Raw genomic sequence first — 25861 nt, forward strand, 5'->3', positions numbered from 1 at the left:
TTTTTTAACTACAACTCCTGAACCTCTGAGACTCTCGTCCAGAGTATATACACCCTCGCCCCTCTGTGGGAAACGCGAGTGAAGGCCGGCGAACTAAAGCGCTTTGAAAACACATCATTATTCTTAACAGGCGAATACACCAATGTACCGCTAGTGTGCGTGGCTTTTGCACTAATTACTAGATGTACATTTGTTCTTGCTGGTGTAGTAGGTAAATGTCTTTGATTTACCGTATTTATAATCTTACCTAGGAATTGACGTCGTTCAGACGGAATTAGATGCGATTGTTTTTGAACTTGACCTGCCACCGCAGTATACATTAGTAGCGCAAGTTAGAGGAACTCTGTTGAGACAGAGTTCTTATGAGCAGATCGTCTAAGTTAGAAGAACTCTTATGAGCAGATCGTCTAAGTATGGAACGATTGCCAACATCACTTTGGTAAATACCCGAGGCGTTGACAAGAAGCCAAACGGTAGACCTGAAATGGTTAATGGTTGTGGCGTTTTGCAAACGCTAGAACCTGTGATGACCAAACCGGAATGGGTAAATACGCATTGTGAAGATCAAGTGCAATTATGCAATTTTGTGGCTCCAATATGCAGAAATCAGGATTTTGGTACTTACCGATAAATCCCTTTCTCCGATTCCACAGGGGCCACTGGAGTGTAGTTACAATGGGGAGATAGTAGGTGGTATTGGTAGCTGGCACTTTAAAAATTCTCACACTGTGGCTAGCTCCTCCCCTACTATCTCCCCTCCAAGCCAGTCTACGTTAAACTGTGCCCGAGGAGAGCTGTAATAAACAAACCGTAAGGTAGAGGAGGTTAGCGACGCCCTGTAAACCAGGCGAACACAAACTAAACCTGGAACAGAACCTGACAAAAACCAGGCTAGCCTGAACCCAACAAGCAGTCATATGGTGATCTGCAATAGTTAATCAAACAAAAATCAGGAGAAACAGCGCTGGGCGGGCGTCCAGTGGCCCCTGTGGAATCGGAGAAAGGGATTTATCGGTAAGTACCAAAATCCTGATTTCTCCTTCATCCACTAGGGGCCACTGGAGTGTAGTTACAATGGGGACGTCCCAGAGCTCCCAAAAAACGGGTGGGAAAGCGCTGAGAGTCCTGTAAAAACTGCTCGGCCAAACAGTGATGCAGAGGCCGTAAAAGTGTCAAACTTGTAGAATTTGACAAAACGAATGTCGGTTTGACCAAGTAGCCGCCCGACAAAATATTCATGGAGACCCCGCGGGCGGCTGCCCACGAAGGTCTTACAATGCGCGTAAAGCGCGCTGAAATGGAAAACGGAGGCTCCCTAGTAACCGCCAAGAAGACTGTCTGATGATCAGATGTATCCAACTGTCCAGCATATGCTGGGACCCCGGCTATTTAGTACGGGAGCATCGTCCAGAGCAAAGAAGAAAAAAAAAAAAAACACTTCATCGAATAGCCTGAGACCTCTGTAGAGAGAGTTGACGAGCCCTGACAACATTCAGAGAGGATTGAAAACCACTAGTGTCAGATTTATATGAAAAATGGACATCCCCTCTGGAAGAAACGACCGCTGAGGCCGAAGCATAGCCAGGGTAGTTGCCAGTAGAGTACTCCCTGAACAAGAGGCCGAACTTACGGCCGCTAGGCTAATATCATTTGGAAGAAAAGCGAAAAAGGCAGAGACCTAAAATTCCGGTCAGTGTGGTTTGAAGCGCAGCGGAGCAAAAAAAACCTCCCAGAGAAACCAAAGATGAATGGTAACTGGAAGAAGGGGGAAAAACCCCTTTTATCTTCATTATGTCCCATAAAGTTTTCCCAAAGTGGCAAAAGCGAGAAGAGGTAACAGATTTCTGAAATCGGGGCCCAGTAGGCCTAACCGAACTAGGGAACTCCTCCCTTCTGAGGTCTCGTGAACAGTCACACGGGTAACCGAAACCAGTGTAAAATTGAACAAGGAGAAAAAAGGAGCCTGTTGAAGTAGACAGTCCAGTCGAGGTAGGAGCCAAGGCTCCTCTACTGACAACAGGCGTATCTGTATCTTCAAGTCATGCGTGGCCCAACCAGCGCCACCGAGAGGACTAGCACGCATAATCCCCTCCTGTGTTACTGAACATGAAGTAGAAATAGAAAAGGAGGCAGGATAGAATAACCAGAAAACTCCCCGGAGCCCTGAGGGCCTCCACGGCTACTGCCGTCCAAGAGTAATAAAGGGTTAAAGAGTCAGTCAGAACGCCCTGAGGTCGATCCGAAATCTCCGCCCACAGCGGACCAGCTGACAAAAACTCCGGGGCATGTTCCCTCACCCAGGAGTCTGACCTGGTGGCTTGATCTGGAAACAAGATTGTTGTCCCCCGCTCCGAGAGGAATGGAGGCGACCACTCATTGCGTCGCAACTTGACTGAAGAAATAGAGTCTCTGGTGCCGAGGAATGAAAAATCCTCTGACGGACCGTGTTGAGAAACGTCTATGCGGAGCATAAATTGGATCTGTGTCGAATCAGAAGCTCGTGGATCCTCCGGATATTCAGAAGCCACCTAATGTACAGAGTGGGATAGTAGCAGTAAATTGTCCCATTAGGGAACCAACGTCACCCACTGCCCTTGAAAAAGAGTTATTCTGTTATCTTCCTAAACTCTGTGGGAGCGGAAGAGAGAAGAGTAAAGGACTTACAGTGAAAATGAGAATCCTGTTAAGGGGGAATCTGAGAAAAGCCTGTCCAACGGAAATCAGTAAACAGGCATCTCTGAAGACAAGGGACACGTAAAACTCCCTTTCTTGTTTAAACTAGCAATCACAGACTAAAAGGATTGTAAGGCCAGAATAGGCCTGTCCGAGCCACTTGGCTTCGGAACGTGAAAAGAAAACAAAGGCCTGAGAACTGTCCTAATTCAAATGATATGTGAAAAACAGGGATCAACACCCTTTGCGGTTAGAAACCTATGGAGCGCAGCCTGCAGTATGACTCTCGTCATCGTAAATCAGCCGACCCATGCCGAGGGACTCCTGAGACGGTTGTAACCGCCCAAGCCTTCTCCCATCGACCTGCGCCTACCCTGGGACCCTGCAGGTGGTAGAAAAGTCTGTGTAATGGGTGTATAGGATGACATAAAATCAGACTGGACCGAGGATGTTGAACCTCTGCTTCAGCCTTTTTACCCTGAGAACCCCTGGGGACGAAGATATCACCCGTGTGGAGTCAAAAGCCTGAAAGGGCACGGAAAAATCTAAAGGGAAGACCAGTAAAGGTCTGTCTTGGAGCTGGGGCAGTAGTAGGAGAAATCAAAGTGGACCTACCTCCATTGGTTCAAGAAATCCTGCAGAAAGTTCCTTCCCCAGAACCATCTGCCCCGTAGGATTTCATGTTTACTTGTCACTGTCGCAGCCCCAGAGGTCGTCGGGTTAAGACAGCCCAAGCGAAGATGCAGGGTCCGAGTCTGTAGACATGGAGACCTCCAAGGAACATAAAGCAGAATCGTGATTCTGACCTGTATCAAAGTATCAATTGATCCTGATGCGAAGCATCCTGTAACCTAGAGGACAATTGTTCCCCAACCTACCTGCTCCGGACACGGTAGAACCATGCTGCCGCATATGTCGATGGATCCCTGAGCAAGGTTGCCTCAGGAAAACGGCGGCTTGATGGACCGGCGATACACCGAGGTGTATACCCTAGAGAGGTTCTGATACCATCTCCTGCCATCTGCGGGGAAAAGATAGGAAAACAAACCTTGTTTGATACCTGATATTGTGTATTCGAGTGTCTGTCGGCCGCCTACCGGAGCCCTCATCCGAAACTGAACCAGTCGCTGTCATTTTCGTCAATGGCGTGGAACCCTGATGGACTTGACGTGTCCTCCTCCTTTACCTGCAGTATCAGATGAACTGCTGTATTATGTACCTGTATATTCTGAGACACTGGTTCAGATCCACAGAAAACAGACATCAGTAATGCATGGAATGTTAGCAAAGTTTCTTTTTGGAAAGGTGTGTTTGGTCCCGCTGTGATTTGATCCTGTGACCTTGGAAACCAAAGTCCAAGGGCTTACCTGATGAGCTATTGTCTGGTTAATAGTTACATTACCTGCATCATTGATCAAACAGGGGTGTGCAGGTGCGTGGAGGGCGAAGCAGATGGCTCCGCCGCATACTTCACACCTCAGAGGGAATTCTTCGACTATCCCAGGAGAGACAAACGAAAGGAGAAAAGGTGGGTTAAATAAACAGAGCCCTACGTAAGGTCTGCACTATAATGTGTAGTGACCGATACGATTAAAATAAACTTTCTGGAGCAGCGGAGACCTGAACCAGTAACGCTGCGCTGTGGGACAGGAGTCTTAGCCCTAGGCTATAGGAGTTCTCCTTAAAGTTTTGTTTGGATTCAAACCCCTGTTCAGATACCCGCTACTAGCGTACTGAGCCGCAGCGCTATCTGTCTGATGCCTTACACGCATTCCACAATTACAAATAGCATTAGTAACTAGTGACACCAAGGAATAATAAAGGGAAGGCAACACCCCGCCCTGTATTTAGTGCACCGCTAATTAAGGTGCACCAGATGTTTCTCGGAGGTTCCGCTGGCTTTTCAAAATGGTGACCAGCCTGTGAGAAAAATGGGGGAAAATGTTATGTGCAAGATGTTATTAGAAAACATTGCGGAGGTTTTGTTTTATCCCCTATATCTGGTATTTTATGGATATATCTATATACATACCTACACGCACTTAAATATATATATCTATATATATACATGCACAAACATAACTATATATGTATATATACACACACACCGTAGGTAAATAAATACTGCACAGTAGATTCTTTTAATTATTATTGAGCTGAGTCCCAGCTACTGTAATAGAGCAGGTTCCCTGATTTGCAAGTAGGGAAATGCTGGGTAGAGGACTCTACTGCAGGAGGAATGTATCTATATTTCAGCAGCCTGAAGTATCGAAAAGTTACAAATCCCAGAGACAGGGTCTGTTGCCTAGCGACGGGGAGACCTGGGAGCCCGCTGAGTAAAGCGGGTTATCTGTTAATATACCTGGGACTTTATTTGTATTTGTCTCTGAGTATGCAAGATTAGCCCACTGGGCTATAGGAGACACTGCAAATATGAAGCCAGGTCTGTGCAGGGAGGAAATGGCCGCCAGAGTGAAACTCCTCTGGGCTATGCGATAAAATCTATATAGTGGATAACTGGATTAGTGCTGAGCCACTCTGACTATATCACATTCTCCCCAGCACCATGTGCATTAAACTCACATAAATGCCTATTACACTATAACAGTGGCCGGGGAGCGGAGAATGCTGAGCCCGCTGTACAGAGCGGGAGTTAGCTCCGCCCCCCGGCTATGGCGCCTTATTGCAAAACTAAGCGGGAAGCGAGCTGTACCCTCCGCTGGGCCTGCGAGTCACCGCCGGGGAGCGCTGAGCCCGCTATACAGCGCTAGTAGAGCCCTGTATCTGCTAGCCGCCGCCGGGGAGTGTTGCGCTGAGCCCGCTCTACAGAGCGGGACTTAGCTCCGCCCCCTCCGTACAAGGCGCCAAATTTAAACATTGCTTTGCGCTCGAGCGGGATCCCTGTGCCGGCTCTGTGAGTCGCGCTGAGTGGGGATGCGGGGAGCTGGGGGAGCGGAGGGTTATCAGAATGACACACACCCGTTTTTCAGTCAGGGTTGTATAAACACATACTCAGCCTCCCCCAATCATCCTGTCTGTTTCTCCATAAGGAGGACAGGTAAGGATACAATAAAGTACATTACAGCCCCAGAGAGCCCTTCTGGAGTGGGTTGTACAACAATAAACAGTGCATTGCTCTAAAAACATACATAGCCACCACAAATAAAGTACACTTCACTCACCACTGTGTTCTTGGTGGATCGGCCCCGACACACGCCGCACGCAGCGGCGTCCGGCCGGAATCTTCTGTGGTGGAGTGGTCCCGACACACGCCGCACGCAGCGGTGTCCGACCATTTTTGATACTCACCGCTGCCATGCTGCCGGAATCTTCTGCTGGATGGAGTGGCCGCGACACGCGCCGCACGCAGCGGTGTCCGCCAACTCAGGAGAGCTCAGTGTCTCCCTCAGCCGGGGCCCATCCCTAGCCGCACGCAGCTGCGATGGGACCCCGCCGGCAGCTCCCACGGTGCAGACTGGCAGTGGCAGAGCTGCCAGTCTGTGAGTGTGTGTAAGAAAAATAAAATAATAAAGAAAAAAGAAGAAAATTCTTCAGCTAAACCCAAGTGAACCAGCTACCTCGGGCACTTAACTAAGACTGGCTTGGAGGGGAGATAGTAGGGGAGGAGCTAGCCACAGTGTGAGAATTTTTAAAGTGCCAGCTACCAATACCACCTACTATCTCCCCATTGTAACTACACTCCAGTGGCCCCTAGTGGATGAAGGAGAAAATCCATTTTCAAACTGCAGTAAGTGACTTGCTGATTGAGATTGCGACGGAGCTGTCTGGTTTTGTTACCCCAAACAGAGGGGAATAAGTAACCCTGACTCTGTTGGTGTACTACTGCCTGGTTATAAAGACAGCTGAAAACCAGCAGAGACTAAATGGCAACCTGCCAAACCGTTCGACAGAGGCAGTCTTGTCCTTTTAATCTGTAATTAGCTGAGACATCCATGAGTTGATGTCTGGAAACCCCGCAAATGTAACATGTAAAGACGCGCTTCCACAATTGGAAAATGGAGATGGCCTAAGAGGTCATCAAGCCACTGGCTTGCTGACTGTAGCGTCCTGTCGTTACAAGGCGTGACTGTTTTGTACCACCGCCTTGAAAAAACTGAAGTCTAAAGGGATTAAACGCCGGCACAAGTATTTCCGTTTTGATACTGGATGCGGTAATGGCTGAATATCAAATTTAGGACCAAACAAGCTCTGGCCTTGTCGTGCTGAAACTAGCGACGATGAAAAGTGAGAATCGAAGTAACTGGCGTTAGCAGAAGCTTTACAGATATACTCTGCAGCTTCTTTTAACAGTGATCTCATTGTTTCCATACATAGAGTCTAGTGACCCAAATGTATCTTGGGTCTTTATAATGTTTGACACAGACGCATTTACCAATGGCGGATCGCGTCATTTTGGAAACGATTAAATAGTGGTTAGAGTCTACTCAGTCTCTGTAAAAATGGAGACATTGACTCACTGGGATTTAGCAATGTATGTTGTCAAAAACCCCGCACTATCTGAGTGCTGGACTAATGTACCCTTCTCACTCGTAGTTATCGGTGTGAGATTTGACATAGAATCGTGCATTAAATTATAAGACCAGTTAAATAAACACTCTGGTACCCAAAGGGAAATTGGCCCTTTGGAAAGACTGTCTTTTGTTAGAGCTGGCGGAGTAACTTCCGAGACTCCGATGTTACCGCTCTTTTAATTTGAATTGCCCATGCTTATAGGATTTTTAAAATTATTTTTAGTCTGCGCTAGAGCCTTACTCGCTATGCAGACAGACACCACAATAGGCAACGGACAGACACTTGCACGACTTATTGAAGTTATTATGTGTCATATATATTTTATTGCTGAACAACATATTTATATGAAACTCATGGTTGTTCCTCTCTACGGAAATCTTTAGTAAAAGGCGAAAGATTTATTCGATCTGAAGAGAAACCAGAGTATTCTTTATGTGAAAAGCAGTTCACATGGGCATGTGAAACCCGAACCAAATTCCCACTAACACCCCTGCGCCTCTGGTGGCTTAGAGATGTAGGGCAGGAATGTTCCAGAATTACACACTGGAAAACAACAGGAAGCATGGTTAAAATGGCCCCTTTGCCATGCTGACCCTGATAATCACAGAACAAATTACAAATGTTTCCGTGTTAATATAGCCTATTATACAGTATAATCACAGGCCGGGTACAACACATGCTCTATGAATAAATATATATATATAAGCTCATAGCCTATGATAATTACAGACATTAATATATTTATACGGGTTCACTACGGCTGGCCGGCGGTCGGGCTCCCGGCGACCAGCATCCCGGCGCCGGGAGCCCGACCGCCGGCTTACCGACAGCTTGGCGAGCGCAAATGAGCCCCTTGCGGGCTCGCTGCGCTCGCCACGCTACGGGCACGGTGGCGCGCCACACTATTTTATTCTCCCTCTATGGGGGTCGTGGACCCCCACGAGGGAAAATAAGTGTCGGTATGCCGGCTGTCGGGCTCCCGGCGCCGGTATACTGAGCGCCGGGAGCCCGACCGCCGGCAAACAGAAGACCACCCTATTTATACAGCATTAATATAGGCTCAAAAGCCTATTATACAGTGATAACCACAGGCCTTAATATAGGCTCCATAGCCTATTATACAGTGATAATCACCGACATTAATATATAGGCTGAATAACCTATTATACAGTGTTAATAACAGCCATTAATATAGGCTCAATAGCCTATTATACCGTGAAAATCACAGACAGTCATATAGACTCAATAGCCTATTACTCCCAGGACAGGTAACAATACATTATAAATACCTGTCACATATATATATATATATATATACACTGTGCTGCTGTTCATATATTTGATCCGCCAGATTCCACCGTGCCTCTTCCCCCCTGTAACGCTGTGTCTCTGCGGGAAGCCTGCACTGGCACTTGTCACCGCCTCTGTACTGAGACTGAGGGAGCGTCTGCGGCCGTATGGCGCTGGGCGGCCGGACGGAGCTGGGCGGTCGAACTCTCTGCGGGAAGCCTGCACTGGCACTTGTGGGTGGATGGTGCTGGGCGGCCGGACGGAGCGGCGGTCACCGTCTCTGTACTGAGACTGAGGGAGCGTCTGCGGCCGTATGGCGCTGGGCGGCCGGACGGAGCTGGGCGGCCGGATGGAGCGCTGGGACGGGCGGCTTGCAGACGTAGCGGCTGGGGCTTGGCGGGCGTATGAGCGGCGAAGCAGCATATTAACCCCAACATAGCGGGGCGGCAGCCTGCGCTGACCGCCCCGTTCCCCAGCCTACCTTGCTTGCTCCTGATCATGGCTGCGACGGGGCTTCTTATGTGTAAGCTCCGTCCAGTGATGTAACTCATGGCTGTGACGGGGCTTCTTCTGTGTAAGCTCCGTCCAGCTCTGTAGTCCTGGCTGCGACGGGGCTTCTATGTGTAAGCTCCGTCCAGCTTTCCAGTCAGCTTCCAGTGATCTAAGTCATGGCTGCGACGGGGCTTCTTCTGTGTAAGCTCCGTCCAGCTCTCTAGTCCTGGCTGCTCTTTGCAGGAGCAGTGGGCTGCCTGTGGCTGTGAGGGTGCTCTTTGTGAGGACAGACACGCCATGCGCTGCCCGTGCAGCGGCACTATCCCGGACCCATGTTTTTCTTGAAACTGGGAAGGGATGTGCTATTAAAAAAAAAATTAAAATTAAAAATTAATAAAATCTTCCAACAAGTGTGGGAATCCCACAAGCCGATGTTAGTGCTTTGAGCACAGAAAAAACACTGGGTTCGTACACTGAGGTACTCTGGGATATGGAGGGGTGGAGAGTTCTAAATTTAAATATTCAGTGCCTTTGTTCTGCTACGCCGTCCATATCCCAAGAGTACTCCAGTGACCCCTAGTGGATGAAAAAGAAAAACACTGAGGTATTCTGGGAGTATGGAGGGGGTGGAGAGTTACTAATTTAAATATTTAAATGTGCCTATCCTGCTAACGCCCCATCCATATCCCAAGAGTACTCCAGTGCCCTCTGTGGATTCAAAGAAAAGGATTTATCTTGTAAGTACCAAAATCCTATTTTTATGAAGTTTCATAGGATTAACAAACCTTTATTTATAACTGTGAGAGCATCATTTGTACGGCAACAAGATTACTACTAAGTGGATCTCTTAGAGAGAGCAGAACTGCTTCTACGTGTTCCTTAGTAATGACACATCACGTTGAATAATTAACATTTATTAAAGCACACTGCTTATATTGCTCCTTCAGTTGGCTAAACCCAAAGCTAAAAGCAATGACAACACAGTGAGGACACGAGAAGACATGCACAGCTAAAGTCAGCAGGCACAAGCAAGGGCTTTAAATCTGCTACGTCAGTTCACGAAGAGCGAGCGTGTGAATTCCACATAGTCAAACGCAGAGGGCAGCTCACGGCCCTTACTGTCCATGTATGGTTTCATGTGCGAGATGCAGTAATCTGCCTGTTCACGTGAAAGGTTCTGAAAAGGAAGAACATTGAGATTAGAAGTCATCGAACCAGTAATCTGTTCGGACAGCCGTGTTTGAGAATAGTCTGAAGATAGGCTGCTACGTGTGCGGTGATCAGGCTGCACTAACGTGGTACAAAAGTGATCCAGTTACCGGGCCCCTGAACTACAACAGAGGTAGGCAACCTGTGCAACCACACATTTGAACTTGTGATGCACCTAAACAAGTAACAGATCAGTAGTATTATAGTAGAGTACACACTATGCTGACATAGTGTGTATGCCATGCTGCAAGGCTGACTCAATATAGCAAAACAACTTCATTCACAAATAGTGTGTATACACCTGCAGACAGTTGGTAGGATATTGTTCGCTGGCTGAAAGAACCATTGGGGGTAATTCAGAGTTGATTGCAGCGGCAAAACCATGTGCACTGCAGGGGGGGCAGATGTAACATGTGCAGAGAGAGTTAGAATTGGGTGGGGTGTGTTCAAACTGAAATCTAAATTGCAGTGTAAAAATAAAGCAGCCAGTATTTACCCTGCACAGAAAACAAAATAACCCACCCAAATCTTACTCTCTCTGCACATGTTATATCTGCCCCCCTGCAGTGCACATGGTTTTGCCCAACTGCTAACACATTTGCTGCTGCTGCGATCAGATCTGAATTACCCCCATTGTGTACCCAGCTTAACCCTAGCCCAGAAGTTCTCAGCTCCAGTTCTCAAGAACCCCCAACAGGACATGAATTCTTTAATCGTGCACAGGTGATTTCATGTTTTGTTGGCACAGTTATTGTGCCAACAGATATCCTGAAAACGGGATGGGTATGTGTGACCAGCGGTCAGGAGACCGGCATTCAGCATACCTCTGCCGGGATCCTGGCAGCGGAATCCCGGCGGGGGGAGCGGAGCGCAAGTAGCCCCTTGCTGGCGTACTACGCTGGAGGCTCGGTGGAGACTTGGGTCGCCACAGGTTTTATTCTCACTCTATGGGTGACGTGGAGACCCACGAGTGGGAATAGTCTCTGTTGGTCGGCATGCAGACAGGATTCTCAGGGGGCGGAATGTAGGGGGAGGTGTTACCGGCGGTCAGGATACATAACTATATCCCCTGAAAACATGTATGGTCAGAGGGAAAAGACTGGGCACGTCCGGTTGTGGGAGCACTGGGTTCTCACCTGGTACAGTTCTTCCTTTGTGACGTATGGCTTCTGCTCTGTGCTCAGCGCTCGGAATGCACTTTCAATCTCCTCACTGGACTTCACGTTTTCGGTTTCCCTGCTAATCATGAACGCCATGTATTCCTGTAGGGAAACGTGCCCATCTCTGGGAATAGACAATAGAAGAAGGATCGTAAGAAGTTAAGAAAATTGTAGCAAAGTTCTATCATCCCTTCTGTGGATTCTGGATTACTTACCTGTTGGGATCTACGATGTCTAAAATGGTTTCAAACTCTGGATCAGGCTCTCCCTCTTCTACCATTGGAAGGTCATATCCAAGGGACCTCAAGCAGGATTTAAACTCTTGGTGGTTCAAACGGCCAGACTTGTCCTTGTCGAAGTGCCTGGGCGGAGGGAAAAGGCTTGATCTTAGAAGCTGTAGACTAGGAAAACAACCCCAGACGACAATAGTTATGAGCCTCACAAAGCAAAACTAGAAGATACTTACTTGAACATCATGCTGAACTCTTTCAGTGCTTCTTCCGTTACCCCCGTTGTGTTTCTGAAAGAGAATTAGAGTAAGACTTAAACAAAAGCCCTGATATACGACCATTTCTAGTCCTAAACATCGTAATCTTATGACAGAACCCTGTTGGTTTGGTAAAATACCCAGTATTGTTTTTAGTGTTTTTCCCCAATTTCTCTATCGTCCTAGTGGATGCTGGGGTTCCTGAAAGGACCATGGGGAATAGCGGCTCCGCAGGAGACAGGGCACAAAAAGTAAAGCTTTACGATCAGGTGGTGTGTACTGGCTCCTCCCCCTATGACCCTCCTCCAAGCCTGAGTTAGATTTTTGTGCCCGGCCGAGAAGGGTGCAATCTAGGTGGCTCTCCTAAAGAGCTGCTTAGAAAAGTTTAGCTTAGGTTTTTTATTTTACAGTGAGTCCTGCTGGCAACAGGATCACTGCAACGAGGGACTTAGGGGAGAAGAAGTGAACTCACCTGCGTGCAGGATGGATTGGCTTCTTGGCTACTGGACATTAGCTCCAGAGGGACGATCACAGGTACAGCCTGGATGGTCACCGGAGCCTCGCCGCCGGCCCCCTTGCAGATGCTGAAGTAAGAAGAGGTCCAGAATCGGCGGCAGAAGACTCCTCAGTCTTCTAAAGGTAGCGCACAGCACTGCAGCTGTGCGCCATTTTCCTCTCAGCACACTTCACACGGCAGTCACTGAGGGTGCAGGGCGCTGGGAGGGGGGCGCCCTGGGAGGCAAATGAAAACCTATTTTGGCAAAAAATACCTCACATATAGCCTCCGGAGGCTATATGGAGATATTTAACCCCTGCCAGAATCCGTTAAGAGCGGGAGACGAGGCCGCCGAAAAAGGGGCGGGCCTATCTCCTCAGCACACAGCGCCATTTTCCCTCACAGAAAGGCTGGAGGGAAGGCTCCCAGGCTCTCCCCTGCACTGCACTACAGAAACAGGGTTAAAACAGAGAGGGGGGGCACTAATTTGGCGTTAGAAATATATAAAAAAGATGCTATAAGGGAAAACACTTATATAAGGTTGTCCCTATATAATTATAGCGTTTTTGGTGTGTGCTGGCAAACTCTCCCTCTGTCTCTCCAAAGGGCTAGTGGGTCCTGTCCTCTATCAGAGCATTCCCTGTGTGTGTGCTGTGTGTCGGTACGTGTGTGTCGACATGTATGAGGACGATGTTGGTGAGGAGGCGGAGCAATTGCCTGTAATGGTGATGTCACTCTCTAGGGAGTCGACACCGGAATGGATGGCTTATTTAGGGAATTACGTGATAATGTCAACACGCTGCAAGGTCGGTTGACGACATGAGACGGCCGACAAACAATTAGTACCGGTCCAGACGTCTCAAAAACACCGTCAGGGGTTTTTAAAACGCCCGTTTACTTTAGTCGGTCGACACAGACACAGACAGGGACACTGAATCCAGTGTCGACGGTGAATAAACAAACGTATTCCTTATTAGGGCCACACGTTAAAGGCAATGAAGGAGGTGTTACATATTTCTGATACTACAAGTACCACAAAAGAGGGTATTATGTGGGATGTGAAAAAACTACCGTAGTTTTTCCTGAATCAGATAAATTAAATAAAGTGTGTGATGATGCGTGGGTTCCCCCCGATAGAAAATTAGGGGCGGTATACCCTTTCCCGCCAGAAGTTAGGGCGCGTTGGGAAACACCCCTTAGGGTGGATAAGGCGCTCACACGCTTATCAAAACAAGTGGCGGTACCGTCTATAGATAGGGCCGTCCTCAAGGACCAGCTGACAGGAGGCTGGAAAATATCATAAAAAGTATATACACACATACTGGTGCAGAGCTGGGGTGGCTTGGTCGGATTCCCTGACTAAAAATATTGATACCCTTGACAGGGACAGTATTTTATTGACTATAGAGCATTTAAAGGATGCATTTCTATATATGCGAGATGCACAGAGGGATATTTGCACTCTGGCATCAAGAGTAAATGCGATGTCCATATCTGCCAGAAGATGTTATGGACACGACAGTGGTCAGGTGATGCAGATTCCAAACGGCACAAAGGTGTATTGCCGTATAAAGGAAGAGGAGTTATTTGGGGTCGGTCCATCGGACCTGGTGGCCACGGCAACTGCTGGAAAATCCACCGTTTTTACCCTAAGTCACATCTCTGCAGAAAAAGACACCGTCTTTTCAGCCTCAGTCCTTTCGTCCCTATAAGATCATATCTGCCCAGGGATAGAGGAAAGGGAAGAAGACTGCAGCAGGCAGCCCATTCCCAGGAACAGAAGCGTTCCACTGCTTCTGACAAGTTCTCAGCATGGCGCTGAGACCGTACAGGACCCCTGGATCCTACAAGTAGTATCCCAGGGGTACAGATTGGAATGTCGAGACGTTTCCCCTTCGCAGGCTCCTGAAGTCTGCTTTACCGAGGTCTCCCTCCGACAAGGAGGCAGTATGGGAAAAAATTCACAAGCTGTATTCCCAGCAGGTGATAATTAAATTACCTCTCCTACTACAAGAAAAGGGGTATTATTCCACACTATATTGTGGTACTGAAGCCAGAAGGCTAGGTGAGACTTATTCTAAAAAAAATTTGAACACTTACAAAGGTTCAAATCAAGATGGAGTCACTCAGAGCAGTGATAACGAACCAGGAAGAAGGGGACTATATAGTGTCCCGGGACATCAGGGATGCTTACCTCTATGTCCCAAATTTGCCCTTCTCAGAACTGTCACTATCAGTTTCAGACGCTGCCGTTTGGATTGTCCACGGCACCCCGGGTCTTTACCAAGGTAATGGCTGAAATGATGATTCTTCTTCGAAGAAAAGGCGTCTTAATTATCCCTTACTTGGACGATCTCCTGATAAGGGCATAGTCCAGGGAACAGTTGGAGGTCGGAGTAGCACTATCTCGGATACTGCTACAACAGCATGGGTGGATTCTAAATATTCCAAAATCGCAGCTGATCCCGACGACACGTCTGCTGTGCCTAGGGATGATTCTGGACACAGTCCAGAAAAAGGTGTTTCTCCCGGAAGAGAAAGCCAGGGAGTTATCCGAGCTAGTCAGGAACCTCCTAAAAACAGTGCATCATTGCACAAGGGTCCTGGTAAAAATGGTGGCTTCCTACGAAGCAATTCCATTCGGCAGATTTCACGCAAGAACTTTTCAGTGGGATCTGCTGGACAAATGGTCCGGATCGCATCTTCAGATGCATCAGCGGATAACCCTATATCCAAGGACAAGGGTGTCTCTCCTGTGGTGGTTATAGAGTGCTCATCTTCTAGAGGGCCGCAGATTCGGCATTCAGGATTGGATGCTGGTGACCACGGAGCCCAGCCCGAGAGGCTGGGGAGCAGTCACACAAGGAAAAAATTTCCAGGGAGTGTGATCAAGTCTGGAGACTTTTCTCCACATAAATATACTGGAGCTAAGGGTAAATTTATAATGCTCTAAGCTTAGCAAGACCTCTGCTTCAAGGTCAGCCGGTATTGATCCAGTGGGTAAAACATCACGGCAGTCGCCCACGTAAACAGACAGGGCGACACAAGAAGCAGGAGGGCAATGGCAAAAACTGCAAGGACTTTTCGCTGGGCGGAAAATCATGTGATAGCACTGTCAGCAGTGTTTCATCCCGGGAATGGAAACTGGGAAGCAGACTTCCTCAGCAGGCACGACCTCCACCCGGGAGAGTGGATACTTCATTGGGAAGTTTTTTCCACATGATTGTAAACCGTTGGGAAATACCAAAGGTGGACATGATGGCGTCCCGTCTGAACAAAAAAAAACGGGACAGGTATTGCGCCAGGTCAAGAGACCCTCAGGCAATAGCTGTGGACGTTCTGGTAACACCGTGGGTGTACCAGTCGGTGTATGTGTTCCATCCTCTGCTTTTCATACCTAAGGTACTGAGAATTATAAGACGTAGAGGAGTAAGAACTATACTCATGGCTCCGGATTGGCCAAGAAGGACTTGGTACCCGGAACTTCAAGAGATGCTCACAGAGGACTTATGGCCTCTGCCGCTAAGAAGGGACTTGTTTCAGCAAGTACCATGTCTGTTCCAAGACTTACCGCAACTGCGTTTGACGGCATGGCGGTGGAACGCCGGATCCTAAGGGAAAAGGCATTCAGGAAGAGGTCATTCCTACCCTGGTCAAAGCCAGAAAGGAGGTGACCGCACAACATTATCACCACATGTGGCGAAAATATGTTGCGAGGTGTGAGGCCAGGAAGGCCCCACGAAGAAATTTCAACTCGGTCGATTCCTGCATTTCCTGCAAACAGGAGTGTCTATGGGCCTCAAATTGGGGTCCATTAAGGTTCAAATTTCGGCCCTGTCGATTTTTCTTCCAGAAAGAATTGGCTTCAGTTCCTGAAGTCCAGAAGTTTGTCAAGGGAGTATTGCATATACAACCCCCTTTTGTGCCTCCAGTGCAGGCATTCCCAACCGCGGTCCTCAAGGCACACCAACAGTGCAGGTTTTAGTGATATCCACGATTCAGCACAGATGGTTCAATCAAAATAACTGAGCTACTAATTAAGTCACCTGTGTTCAACCCTGGATATCACTAAAACCAGGACTGTTAGTGTGCCTTGAGGACCGAGGTTGGGAAACACTGCTCCAGTGGCACTGTGGGATCTCAACGTAGTTCTGGGATTCCTCAAAACACATTGGTTTAAAACCAGTCAAATCTGTGGATTTGAAGCATCTCACATGAAAAGTGAACATGCTCTTGGACCTGGCCTGGACCAGGCGAGTGTCAAATTGGTGGTTTTTTCTCAAAAAAGCCCATATCTGTTTGTCCATTCGGACAGGGCAGAGCTGCGGACTCGTCCCCAGTTCTCTCCCTAAGGTGGTGTCAGTGTTTCACCTGAACCAGCTTATTGTGGTGCCTTGCACCTACTAGGGACTTGGAGGACTCCAAGTTGCTAGATGTTGTCAGGGCCCTGAAAATATGTTCCAGGACGGCTGGAGTCAGGAAAACTGACTTGCTGTTATCCTGTATGCACCCAACAAACTGGGTGCTCTTGCTTCTAAGCAGACTATTGCTAGTTGGATGTGTAATACAATTCAGCTTGCACATTCTGTGGCAGGCCTGCCACAGCCAAAATATGTAAATGCCCATTCCACAAGGAAGGTGGGCTCATCTTGGGCGGCTGCCCGAGGGGTCTCGGCTTTACAACTTTGCCGAGCGGTTATTTAGTCAGGGGCAAACACGTTTGTAAAATCCTACAAATTTGATACCCTGACTAAGGAGGACCTGGAGTTCTCTCATTCGGTGCTGCAGAGTCATCCGCACTCTCCCGCCCGTTTGGGAGCTTTGGTATTATCCCCATGGTCCTTTCAGGAACCCCAGCATCCACTAGGACGATAGAGAAAATAAGAATTTACTTACCGATAATTCTATTTCTCGGAGTCCGTAGTGGATGCTGGGCGCCCATCCCAAGTGCGGATTGTCTGCAATACTTGTACATAGTTACAAAAATCGGGTTATTATTGTTGTGAGCCATCTTTTTAGAGGCTCCGCTGTTATCATACTGTTAACTGGGTTCAGATCACAGGTTGTACAGTGTGATTGGTGTGGCTGGTATGAGTCTTACCCGGGATTCAAAATCCTTCCTTATTGTGTACGCTCGTCCGGGCACAGTACCTAACTGAGGCTTGGAGGAGGGTCATAGGGGGAGGAGCCAGTACACACCACCTGATCGTAAAGCTTTACTTTTTGTGCCCTGTCTCCTGCGGAGCCGCTAATCCCCATGGTCCTTTCAGGAACCCCAGCATCCACTACGGACTCCGAGAAATAGAATTATCGGTAAGTAAATTCTTATTTTAATTGCTGCAAATGTCTATTGTCCGTGATTTTCCTCATTATGAGACTTTATGAAAACCTGGAGTACAGAGTCCTTAGAATAAAGGGATGGGGTGAAAAGAACTTCAGTCCAGGTCTTCTGGCCACCGATTCAGACACTAACCATACGGTTAAGCTGCAGTTCGGTTCAGGGTGTTGCAGAATTAAATCAGCCGGACTGGACACACCTAGACACGCTGACTTGGAAGATCAGGAAAGGGGGGTTACTGCTGAACACTAGTCATACTTGTCAACTTAACTTTTCCCCTAATGAGAGAGTTCCTGGGGGAAGATGTAGATAATCCCTGTGGGGTGGGGTTGTAGGCTTCTCATCATTAGTCCAAGTCCACTCACGACATAATGTCATGAATCACGGGTCCTATTTAATTTGGAAGCAGGCGGGATTCTTTATCTGTTGGTGCCTGGATCCAGATCCATCTCTACACTCACGATGTTTCCCTGTGGAAAACTATGGACCCTGCTGCAGAAAGGTGACCTATTCTTCTAGAAGTCACAAAATTTTTTGGGAGTCCTCTAGACACATCAATAGCAAAGGGAAGCAAGGTGCTAGTTGAATTGTACTTGCAGAATCAACATGTTATCATTAAAAGTGGCTAAGGTTATGCAACAAGAAACAAAGATTCCTCCTTCCTATAAACCAGATGCTCCATGGAAGCTCTGCATTTCCGCTTTCGCTATTTCTCCGAACATTTTCTTTGGAAACTTTGGACAAGACAACATTCTAAACTGAATGGGTAAATTTACTAGGTGACCGTTTTTGCTTGTCAGCGTATTTAAGCAGGAAGTTTAAAACGGCAATAATAATTAAAGCAAGGCAGTGTGTTTTGCCTTACGTTATGATGCAGTTTTAAAATTGCCCACTTAAACCTTCCTGTGAAGCTCTTCGTATGTTTAACCCACTTTTCACCTGAACATAGATCTTTAAAACAAACTTTCCTTCCATGTGTCTCACCTGGCTTGGATTTGCTGCTCGAGGTTGTGTTGCATTCTCATGCCCAGTTGGTCTAATTGGTCCCACTGTTGTGCCAGCCCAACTGTACTATGTTCTGTGTATTTATTATCCAATATCAAGGCCTCTTCCATTGCTGCTCCGAGGTCCTCGATCTTCTTCAGCTGACTTCTCATTGCACGAATCTCCTGATGCTTTCTCTGGAGTGTAAGAAAAACACTGTGTCAGGCCACAAGAGACATGGAGGCACTTTCCGAGCAAGAGATATAAAGATAGCCAGAGCAGCACAAACCTTTGTGGCTTCCAGCTGAGATTCCAGGGTTCCAGATTCTTCAACCATACAAGACCTGCACAGAGACAGAGACAGTGATCAGTGAGGGGAGGAGGTGAAGCCGGGGCTTTTGTACACGAGTGGCTTGAAATTAACAAAGCACACTGGTACCTTTTCTGAATAATCAGAAACCAGGACTTGTACGTACACATTGTGCTTCATGTTAACCTTAGGCCTAGTAGAGCAGACTCCACAAGAACAGCTCCATGCCAAGCACCACCTTCTCACACAACCAAAGCCCAGCGTGTATCACAGGTGTCAGAGCAGAAGAGTGCCTCAAGTTCAATAAATGAAAGCCTCTCCATATAGGAGCCACACCATAGTTAGTGAGCAGTCAATGTGTATCCGATGTGCTCAAAACACCCCCACACTGCCACAGTTCACAGCCACTCAGCTACGTCACTCCAGCCAACCAGAACAAGGCAAATGCCTTCTAATCTATAGGTGCGCACACACACACTCGTGCCTAAATATCAGTAGAGGTGCAATACGTGGGGGTTAGGACTGTGCACCTCTGTGCTGGACAATAGTACAGTGGAAATAAGTGCATGTCTCCCCAAAAGTGATGGATAGAAAATTAATGGGATTCACCGCTTTAAATAAGTCAGGATCTCTATATAACCACCTACTTATACAGAGTACCATATTTAAAAATTTAAAAGGCCAGCCTTACTATCCAGTGGGCAGGGCCATCTTAACATATAGACACACTGGGCTGCTGCCCAGGGCCCCATAATTCTAGAGACCTTCGCGCAGGTGCTAGTCACACAATCAGAGTGGCCAGGCAGTATTTCCTACCCACCTTGCAGCCAGACAGTGAATGGCTATCAGCATGCTGATTGGCTGATGGCTCCAGCTGTCCACCAGAGTGCCGACAGTCATTCGCTTTATGGAAAAGTGTAGAGATGGCACAGGACCGCTGGAAGGGCATGTTATGATTTTGTTTTAATTGGTTCCCATGAATTTGTGTCTAGGGGCCCCAGTGCATTGCGTTGGCCAAGGCCCACAATGCTGTTAAGACAGCCCAGCCAGTGGGGATTGTTACAGTTGTAGGTTCTTAAAGCATTTGAATGAGCTCCGGGTTTTCCCAGACGCTGACACTTTCAACTGATAAAAATGCACAGTACAGAGCTCTGCAACTAGTATAGCAGCAGCAGCAGCCAGAACAGCGTAAGGATTTACAAGTGAAGCATATCTGGTGTAAAATATGGTACTCTCTAAAGAGGGTTGGGATAGGGTAAAACGATAAAAAAAAAAAAAAAAAAGTAGAAAACCCTATTAATTGCTCACAAGTTCCCACGAGACTAAAGAATTGTTTGAATCCCTATTCAACCCTGCGGACAACAGCAGGCCTCAGTATTGCAGGTTAGCCACACCAGTATTGCAGGGTCGAAGTTGAATGCCAGCAGTCCTTTGCATTGGGACTGACCAGTGTGTTTTAGTACAGAAAAAGCATAACAGAGTGCCACAAAACCAGTGGGAAAAAGGAATAAAGAGGAAAACGAAACCTTCCAGATAGATCATCCCCAACTTCATACTGATACACACGTATGACTCTGCGATAGGCTATGCTAAAGGAGAAAGACCCAATGGTGAATTCCCCACACTCACAACACAGATCAGGAAACAGAACACCCCATCACCTTGTAAGTGCATGTTATTCTGGATTTACCCAAGTAAAGGCCACAAGATGAAGGCACAGAGGGATTTGGAAAGAATCTAAGGGGTGTATTTATCAAGAGTTGTAAAACCCATCATTTTGGATTGTGTTTCTGATCAATATTTAAAAAGGGCAATGCTTCTACTAGCAAGACATGGCTATTAGAAGGGGTAGTCTTCTGTATGCCGAATGTCGGGATCCCGGCGCACAGTATACCGGCGCCGGAATCCCGACACCCGGCATACTGACAACTATTCTCCCTCGCAAGGGGCTCCTTTGCGCTCGCCACGCTGTCGGTATGCTGGCGGTCGGGCTCCCGGCGCCGGTATGCTGGTCGCCGGGAGCCCGAGCGCCGGCATACCGTACGGCACCCATTAGAAGCACTGCCCTTTTAAATATCAGGCAGAAACACAATCCCAAATGGTGGGTTTTACAACCCAACTCTTGAGAAATAAACCTCTAAATGTTAAAGAACCTTACAGCTCTCTCCACCATGTGCGAGTTATGTCCAGATCATCTGTTTTCTTATTGCTTTTAGAAGCTATCTGGACAGGATCCGTTCAATTTGCCGGCCGTTGGGATCCCTGGCGGTCAGGATAACAACGCCAGAATACCGGCGCATCAGGTTTATTGCCACTCGTGGGTGTCCACAACACCCAGAGTGGGAATAGAACCTGTGGCGAGCCCGCAAGGAGACTCCCTAGAGCTCGCCCCTCGGTTGGCATTCTGCTGGGCGGGATGCTACATGTAATTAATTTTGACAATGTTACTGCCCATCATTCTTTTCTAAACCATGAAATGGCCTGAGTAATTTATGTTCTGATTCAGAAGAATGTACCTGTGGCTCCCTAGCTTTAGTGGAATTACTAGCACCAATAGGCTTCCACAGAAGCTGAGAGCCACAGTTTATCTACAAATTAAATAGCTGATGGTAAACTAATAATTTGCAGCTTTAAAAGTGTAAATCAAATTAAAATAGATATATACAAGTTCTAAAAAAGGACTGCTGTTGTAGAAACTTCTCCACCCCTATTCTAGACTTTGTCCACCCCTGAGCAGGTTACATTTTATGATGAAGACAAGTCTTTCTAAACCTAAAACTTTGTACAAAAAACGGACTTCAATAACTTCAACCCACAATCACACATATGCATCAAAATACTAACCCGTCCAGAAGATAGGTCCTACGGACAGAGGCAAATGAAGGTAGCAGCAGTGAGACGGGGAAAGAAGAACACACACAAGTGAAAAACAGTATAAGCATCACAGATACACATTACAAAAATAAACGGATCATAGATTGTTTAACAAGCTAACGGACGTATCTAAACATAGATGGACAAGGGCTGAAGGCACAAATGCACTGTAGAAGACATAGAGCTCTGGGTGAAGTGAAGAATCAGTAACCTAGTCTCCTGGATCCACTGGTGGAATGCATTGGCATGTTGGGCAAATTCTTGGCGTAGCTTATCATTTTCTTCCTGTCTTCTCTGTTCTTTCTGCAACTCCAATTCACGTTCCTGAAAAGAAAATGAAGACCTTACTAAGAGGAGAAACCCCAAGCACCTTAAGCTGTTCCATCTCATTTGTACATGCTACGAGATTAAGGCAAACAACTACAGTTCTGCAAACAGAACCTTATACCGGTGGAAACCCTAGTCTCCGTACGGTTACCTTACCTTTATGATCTTCTGCAAGTTACGCCAAGTCTCTTCCAAAGCCTCCATGGTGAACCAAGTGTAAGGGTTAGAGGCCACACAGTAACCCTTGATCTGCCGGTCCAGTTCAGCTAACTGGTTGAAGTCAGTCTGTGCGGAGCTGAGAGAGTTCCGGAATGCATCGTGTGCCTCGCGCAGAGCTTTGATTTCTTCCAGGGAATTGCAGCGGACTGGATCAGTCAGGTCCTCCTCTGCATTCTCAAACCAGCTGTTGAAGGCAGATGCCTTCTTGGCAAATGTCAGGAATAGGTCCTCGACCTTTAAAAGAAAAAAAAAAAAAAAAGTGGTAAAGAGGCAGTGGTAACATTAGAAAACAAGAGATGGTTAGTCCTTTGCAGACATTTGCGGCACATTTTCTTCTGCATAGTAATTGTGCACAAATGACAACGGGTAACATCCTTGTACCTTGGCAAGAAATCCTACTTGAGGTACCAGGAACTATTCCAGTTACATGTAGTGCCCACCACAAGTATTTCAGGTGGGCGGCATGTTTGTGCGGAGTCCAATTTAGAAAGTGTCAAAACAGTCACTAGCCGTTGCTGGAAACATGCGCAGTGAAGGTATAGACACCTGAAATATAAAACCATCCACCAACCTTTCTGTAGTGCTCCTGGGCCTCTAGGAGTTTCTTTTTGCGAGCAGCAGAGTTGTCCAGCAATTGGTTCCATCGTTTCATTAGGGAGGCATGGCGGGACTCAATGGCCCTGGACTGGATGTGCTTGGCTGCAACGAGCTGGTCTTTTAGTGCAGTAATGTTGGTGATGCCCTCTTGCTGGAAGGCCTGAAGCCCAGCATCAAAGGTTTCCTGATGGAAAAGACCGTATTATATACATTTCGGATTCACAACCAGACATAAGCTGGGTACCAGCATTTCTAGACCCCACTCACCTGCTTAGTAAGTAGCGTCTGCACAGATGACAGGTCTCTGCCGTAATCGTCAGTTTTCAGACTGTTTTCTTTCTCACCTAAGAGCCAGATAACATTAGTTTGAGTTTAACCAAATGTGAAATGACATAAAAAAATCTAAACGAGACAGGAAAAGCAGCCTTTAGCAGGTGTGCTACATGCCAAGGTAAGCTGTCAATATATTCCTATTTTTCAGTCTTTAAATTATTAAAGAGCTAGCAGCCAATCGGATGCATTGGCGTAGTGTTGTGCTGAGGAACGTCACCTTTAAAAAGGAGTCTAGTAGGGTATTCAGGCTTACAAAATATCACCTGCAATGTAAGGCAGTACAGCAATTTAAACATGCTTGGGCCAGCCATATCAATATCCTTACAAAGAACTAAAGGGTCTATTTACTAAGCCTTGGATGGCGAGAAAGTCGCTGGAGATAAAGCACCAGCCAATCAGCTCCTAACTTTCATTTTTCAAACCCAGCCTGTAACATGACAGTTAGGAGCCGATTGGCTGGTCATTTATCTCCATCCACTTTATCTCCATCCTAGGCTTAGTAAATAGACCCCTAAGGATCAAATAAGGTTGAGGCTACCAAAGGGTAATAAAAGGGGCAAACTTGATGGGCCAAGTGGTTCTTCTCTGCAGTCAATGAAACAATGATTTTAGGTAACAGGAGTATTAAACACCCCTCAATGCCATATATGGATGATGGACATGGTGGGCCAGGTTCTCTTTCGGCTACGTCCGTATCAGTATTATCTGATCCTTTACAAATTACAGATTTGCAAGAGATCCTCAGCAGCCTTTTAAAATGTTAAATTATATTCTATAGTTTTGGTGCAAACAAAATAACTTTGGCATAGACAGCCAGACTTGGGTCCGTCTTACCAATCCATGATTCCACCACATCTGCTTTCCAGTTGAATTGAAGGAAGGCGGAGTTCTCATCGAGTTTGGCCTTGCGCTGAGCGGCCGCTTTCTCAAGCTCTGACACTTTCCCGCGAAGGCCTTGCATCTTAGCGCTTATGTTATCCACATGGTGATTGTTCTAAGAAAAAGATATAGAAGTCTAAGTCTAGATAACCAGTCAGCAACTGAACAAATACAACTCACGGATGCCAAACGTATCTCACCTTCTGGATGAGGTCTTGCCCATTGGTACAGACGTCATGGACTCGCTCCTTGTGCACGGTGAAGTCAGTCTCAAAGGCCTCATGCTTCTTCAGCAATCCCTGTGTAGAAGATAGACATAGCAAGGTTGTCCAAATACCATCATTGGCTATCCACCGTAGTGTTGGTCAACACTGTAATGGTTTACTCACCTGGATGGCGGCCAAGGTATCTCCATAGTCCTCACTGGCTACCAGAGTCATCTTCTCGTTGATCCAGGCTTCCTCTTCTTCTACATTGGCTACAAATTGTTGATACTCTAAAGACTCTTCCAGCCTTTGACCCCTGCAAAAACCAATCACAGTACAGTAATGGTGCTGATTTAACAATGCACATTGGCCTTTGCCTTCAAGCTGAGGTTTGTATAGCAACCATCTGAGAAATGGACATGGAACTCTGGGGTGGAGACCCTATACGTTCCTAATAGAGCCCTACCTGCTAAATTAAACTATCCCAAGTCTGCACATTTATTTTTCTAATCTGTATCACTGCAAGCTGACCAGTTTTCTATTATCTCTTGTTAATTAAACCACATAAGTGGCTTAAAGTGCTGTATTTAATCCACAAGATAATGTGATGTCAACAATAGGACAAGTGCTTACCTGGCTGATGCCTGCTGCCTCAGCTCCTTCCAGTGTTCCAAAAACTGAGCCAGTCGTTGCTGAATCTCATCCTTTCCAATAGTGTTGTCATCAGACAGTTTCTTACCAGTATCCAGCACACCCTTAAAAAAAAAAAAAAAAAAAAAATTTGGTAGGGACTCGTTCATGGGCACTGACAGAGACAAAAAACAAACACAGACAACATAGGAGTTGTCAATTTATACATACCTGGATAGCCGGCTCATGAGCTGCCAGCTCAGCTTCCAATCTCTTGTGCTTCTTCCTGAGGTTCTGGACACCAGTCAAATCCCGGCCATAGTCATCTGAACCAACCAAGAGCTTCTTCTCCCTGAGTGCCATAAGAGTGTATGATTAATGAAGGAGTCTTCTGCAGCCCTAAAGCTATGGAACCTAGGCACTGGCACGGTTCAGGCTCAAATTTATGGTAAAAAAAGTGGTCAGTAACATCTGGATTACTTTTACAACGCGTTTCACCCTCAACTAGTAACTCTGTACGGACTTAGCCTGTGTAAACCCATATTAGCCTCTTGTGAGAACATACTTGATCCAGGATTCTTCGTCATCGAGGTCCCTGAAGAACTGATGAAGGCGGTGAGACTCATTCAGCCTGCCGCGGCGCGCAGATGCCATGCTTTTAATGCGTTGGAATCGGTCATTGATGGCATCGCGTTTCTCCTTCACTTGGGAGGTATCAAAAGCACTGCTGGTCATCAGACTGTCAGCCTGACCGTTCAGATCTTTCAGACGGTCCTGGGGACAATCGAAGAGCATATGATTCTCTGGCAAATTCATATCTGAAT

The 25861-nt window shown here is 47.0% G+C and overlaps 1 protein-coding gene and 1 non-coding gene across 9 annotated transcripts in view; both read right to left on the reverse strand.

Moving 5' to 3' along the window:
* Window positions 1-7514: 7514 nt before the first annotated feature.
* LOC134953752 (U5 spliceosomal RNA) lies at window positions 7515-7633 on the reverse strand. Its single transcript, XR_010185757.1, has one exon. It is a non-coding gene; the product is annotated as a U5 spliceosomal RNA (small nuclear RNA).
* Window positions 7634-9886: 2253 nt separating this feature from the next.
* SPTAN1 (spectrin alpha, non-erythrocytic 1) overlaps window positions 9887-25861 on the reverse strand; it is a 103927-nt gene continuing 87952 nt past the window's right edge. For 4 of the 8 annotated variants that reach the window (XM_063936459.1, XM_063936455.1, XM_063936456.1 and 1 more), the window contains 18 exons: window positions 25603-25811; window positions 25269-25389; window positions 25041-25162; window positions 24591-24723; window positions 24402-24500; window positions 24157-24316; window positions 23257-23333; window positions 22964-23173; window positions 22330-22626; window positions 22058-22170; window positions 21817-21834; window positions 20499-20561; window positions 18952-19006; window positions 18663-18859; window positions 11824-11877; window positions 11573-11719; window positions 11334-11481; window positions 9887-10165 (listed from right to left, as the gene is read on the reverse strand). In XM_063936459.1, the coding sequence (XP_063792529.1) occupies window positions 10040-10165; window positions 11334-11481; window positions 11573-11719; window positions 11824-11877; window positions 18663-18859; window positions 18952-19006; window positions 20499-20561; window positions 21817-21834; window positions 22058-22170; window positions 22330-22626; window positions 22964-23173; window positions 23257-23333; window positions 24157-24316; window positions 24402-24500; window positions 24591-24723; window positions 25041-25162; window positions 25269-25389; window positions 25603-25811 (2349 nt within the window). In that variant the 3' untranslated portion in view covers window positions 9887-10039. The remainder of the gene's footprint in view (window positions 10166-11333; window positions 11482-11572; window positions 11720-11823; window positions 11878-18662; window positions 18860-18951; window positions 19007-20498; window positions 20562-21816; window positions 21835-22057; window positions 22171-22329; window positions 22627-22963; window positions 23174-23256; window positions 23334-24156; window positions 24317-24401; window positions 24501-24590; window positions 24724-25040; window positions 25163-25268; window positions 25390-25602; window positions 25812-25861) is intronic. The other 4 variants (XM_063936461.1, XM_063936460.1, XM_063936458.1 and 1 more) reach the window with 1 other exon arrangement.

Source organism: Pseudophryne corroboree, chromosome 8 (assembly GCF_028390025.1).
Source record: "Pseudophryne corroboree isolate aPseCor3 chromosome 8, aPseCor3.hap2, whole genome shotgun sequence".
NCBI classification, from domain to species: Eukaryota; Metazoa; Chordata; class Amphibia; order Anura; family Myobatrachidae; genus Pseudophryne; species Pseudophryne corroboree.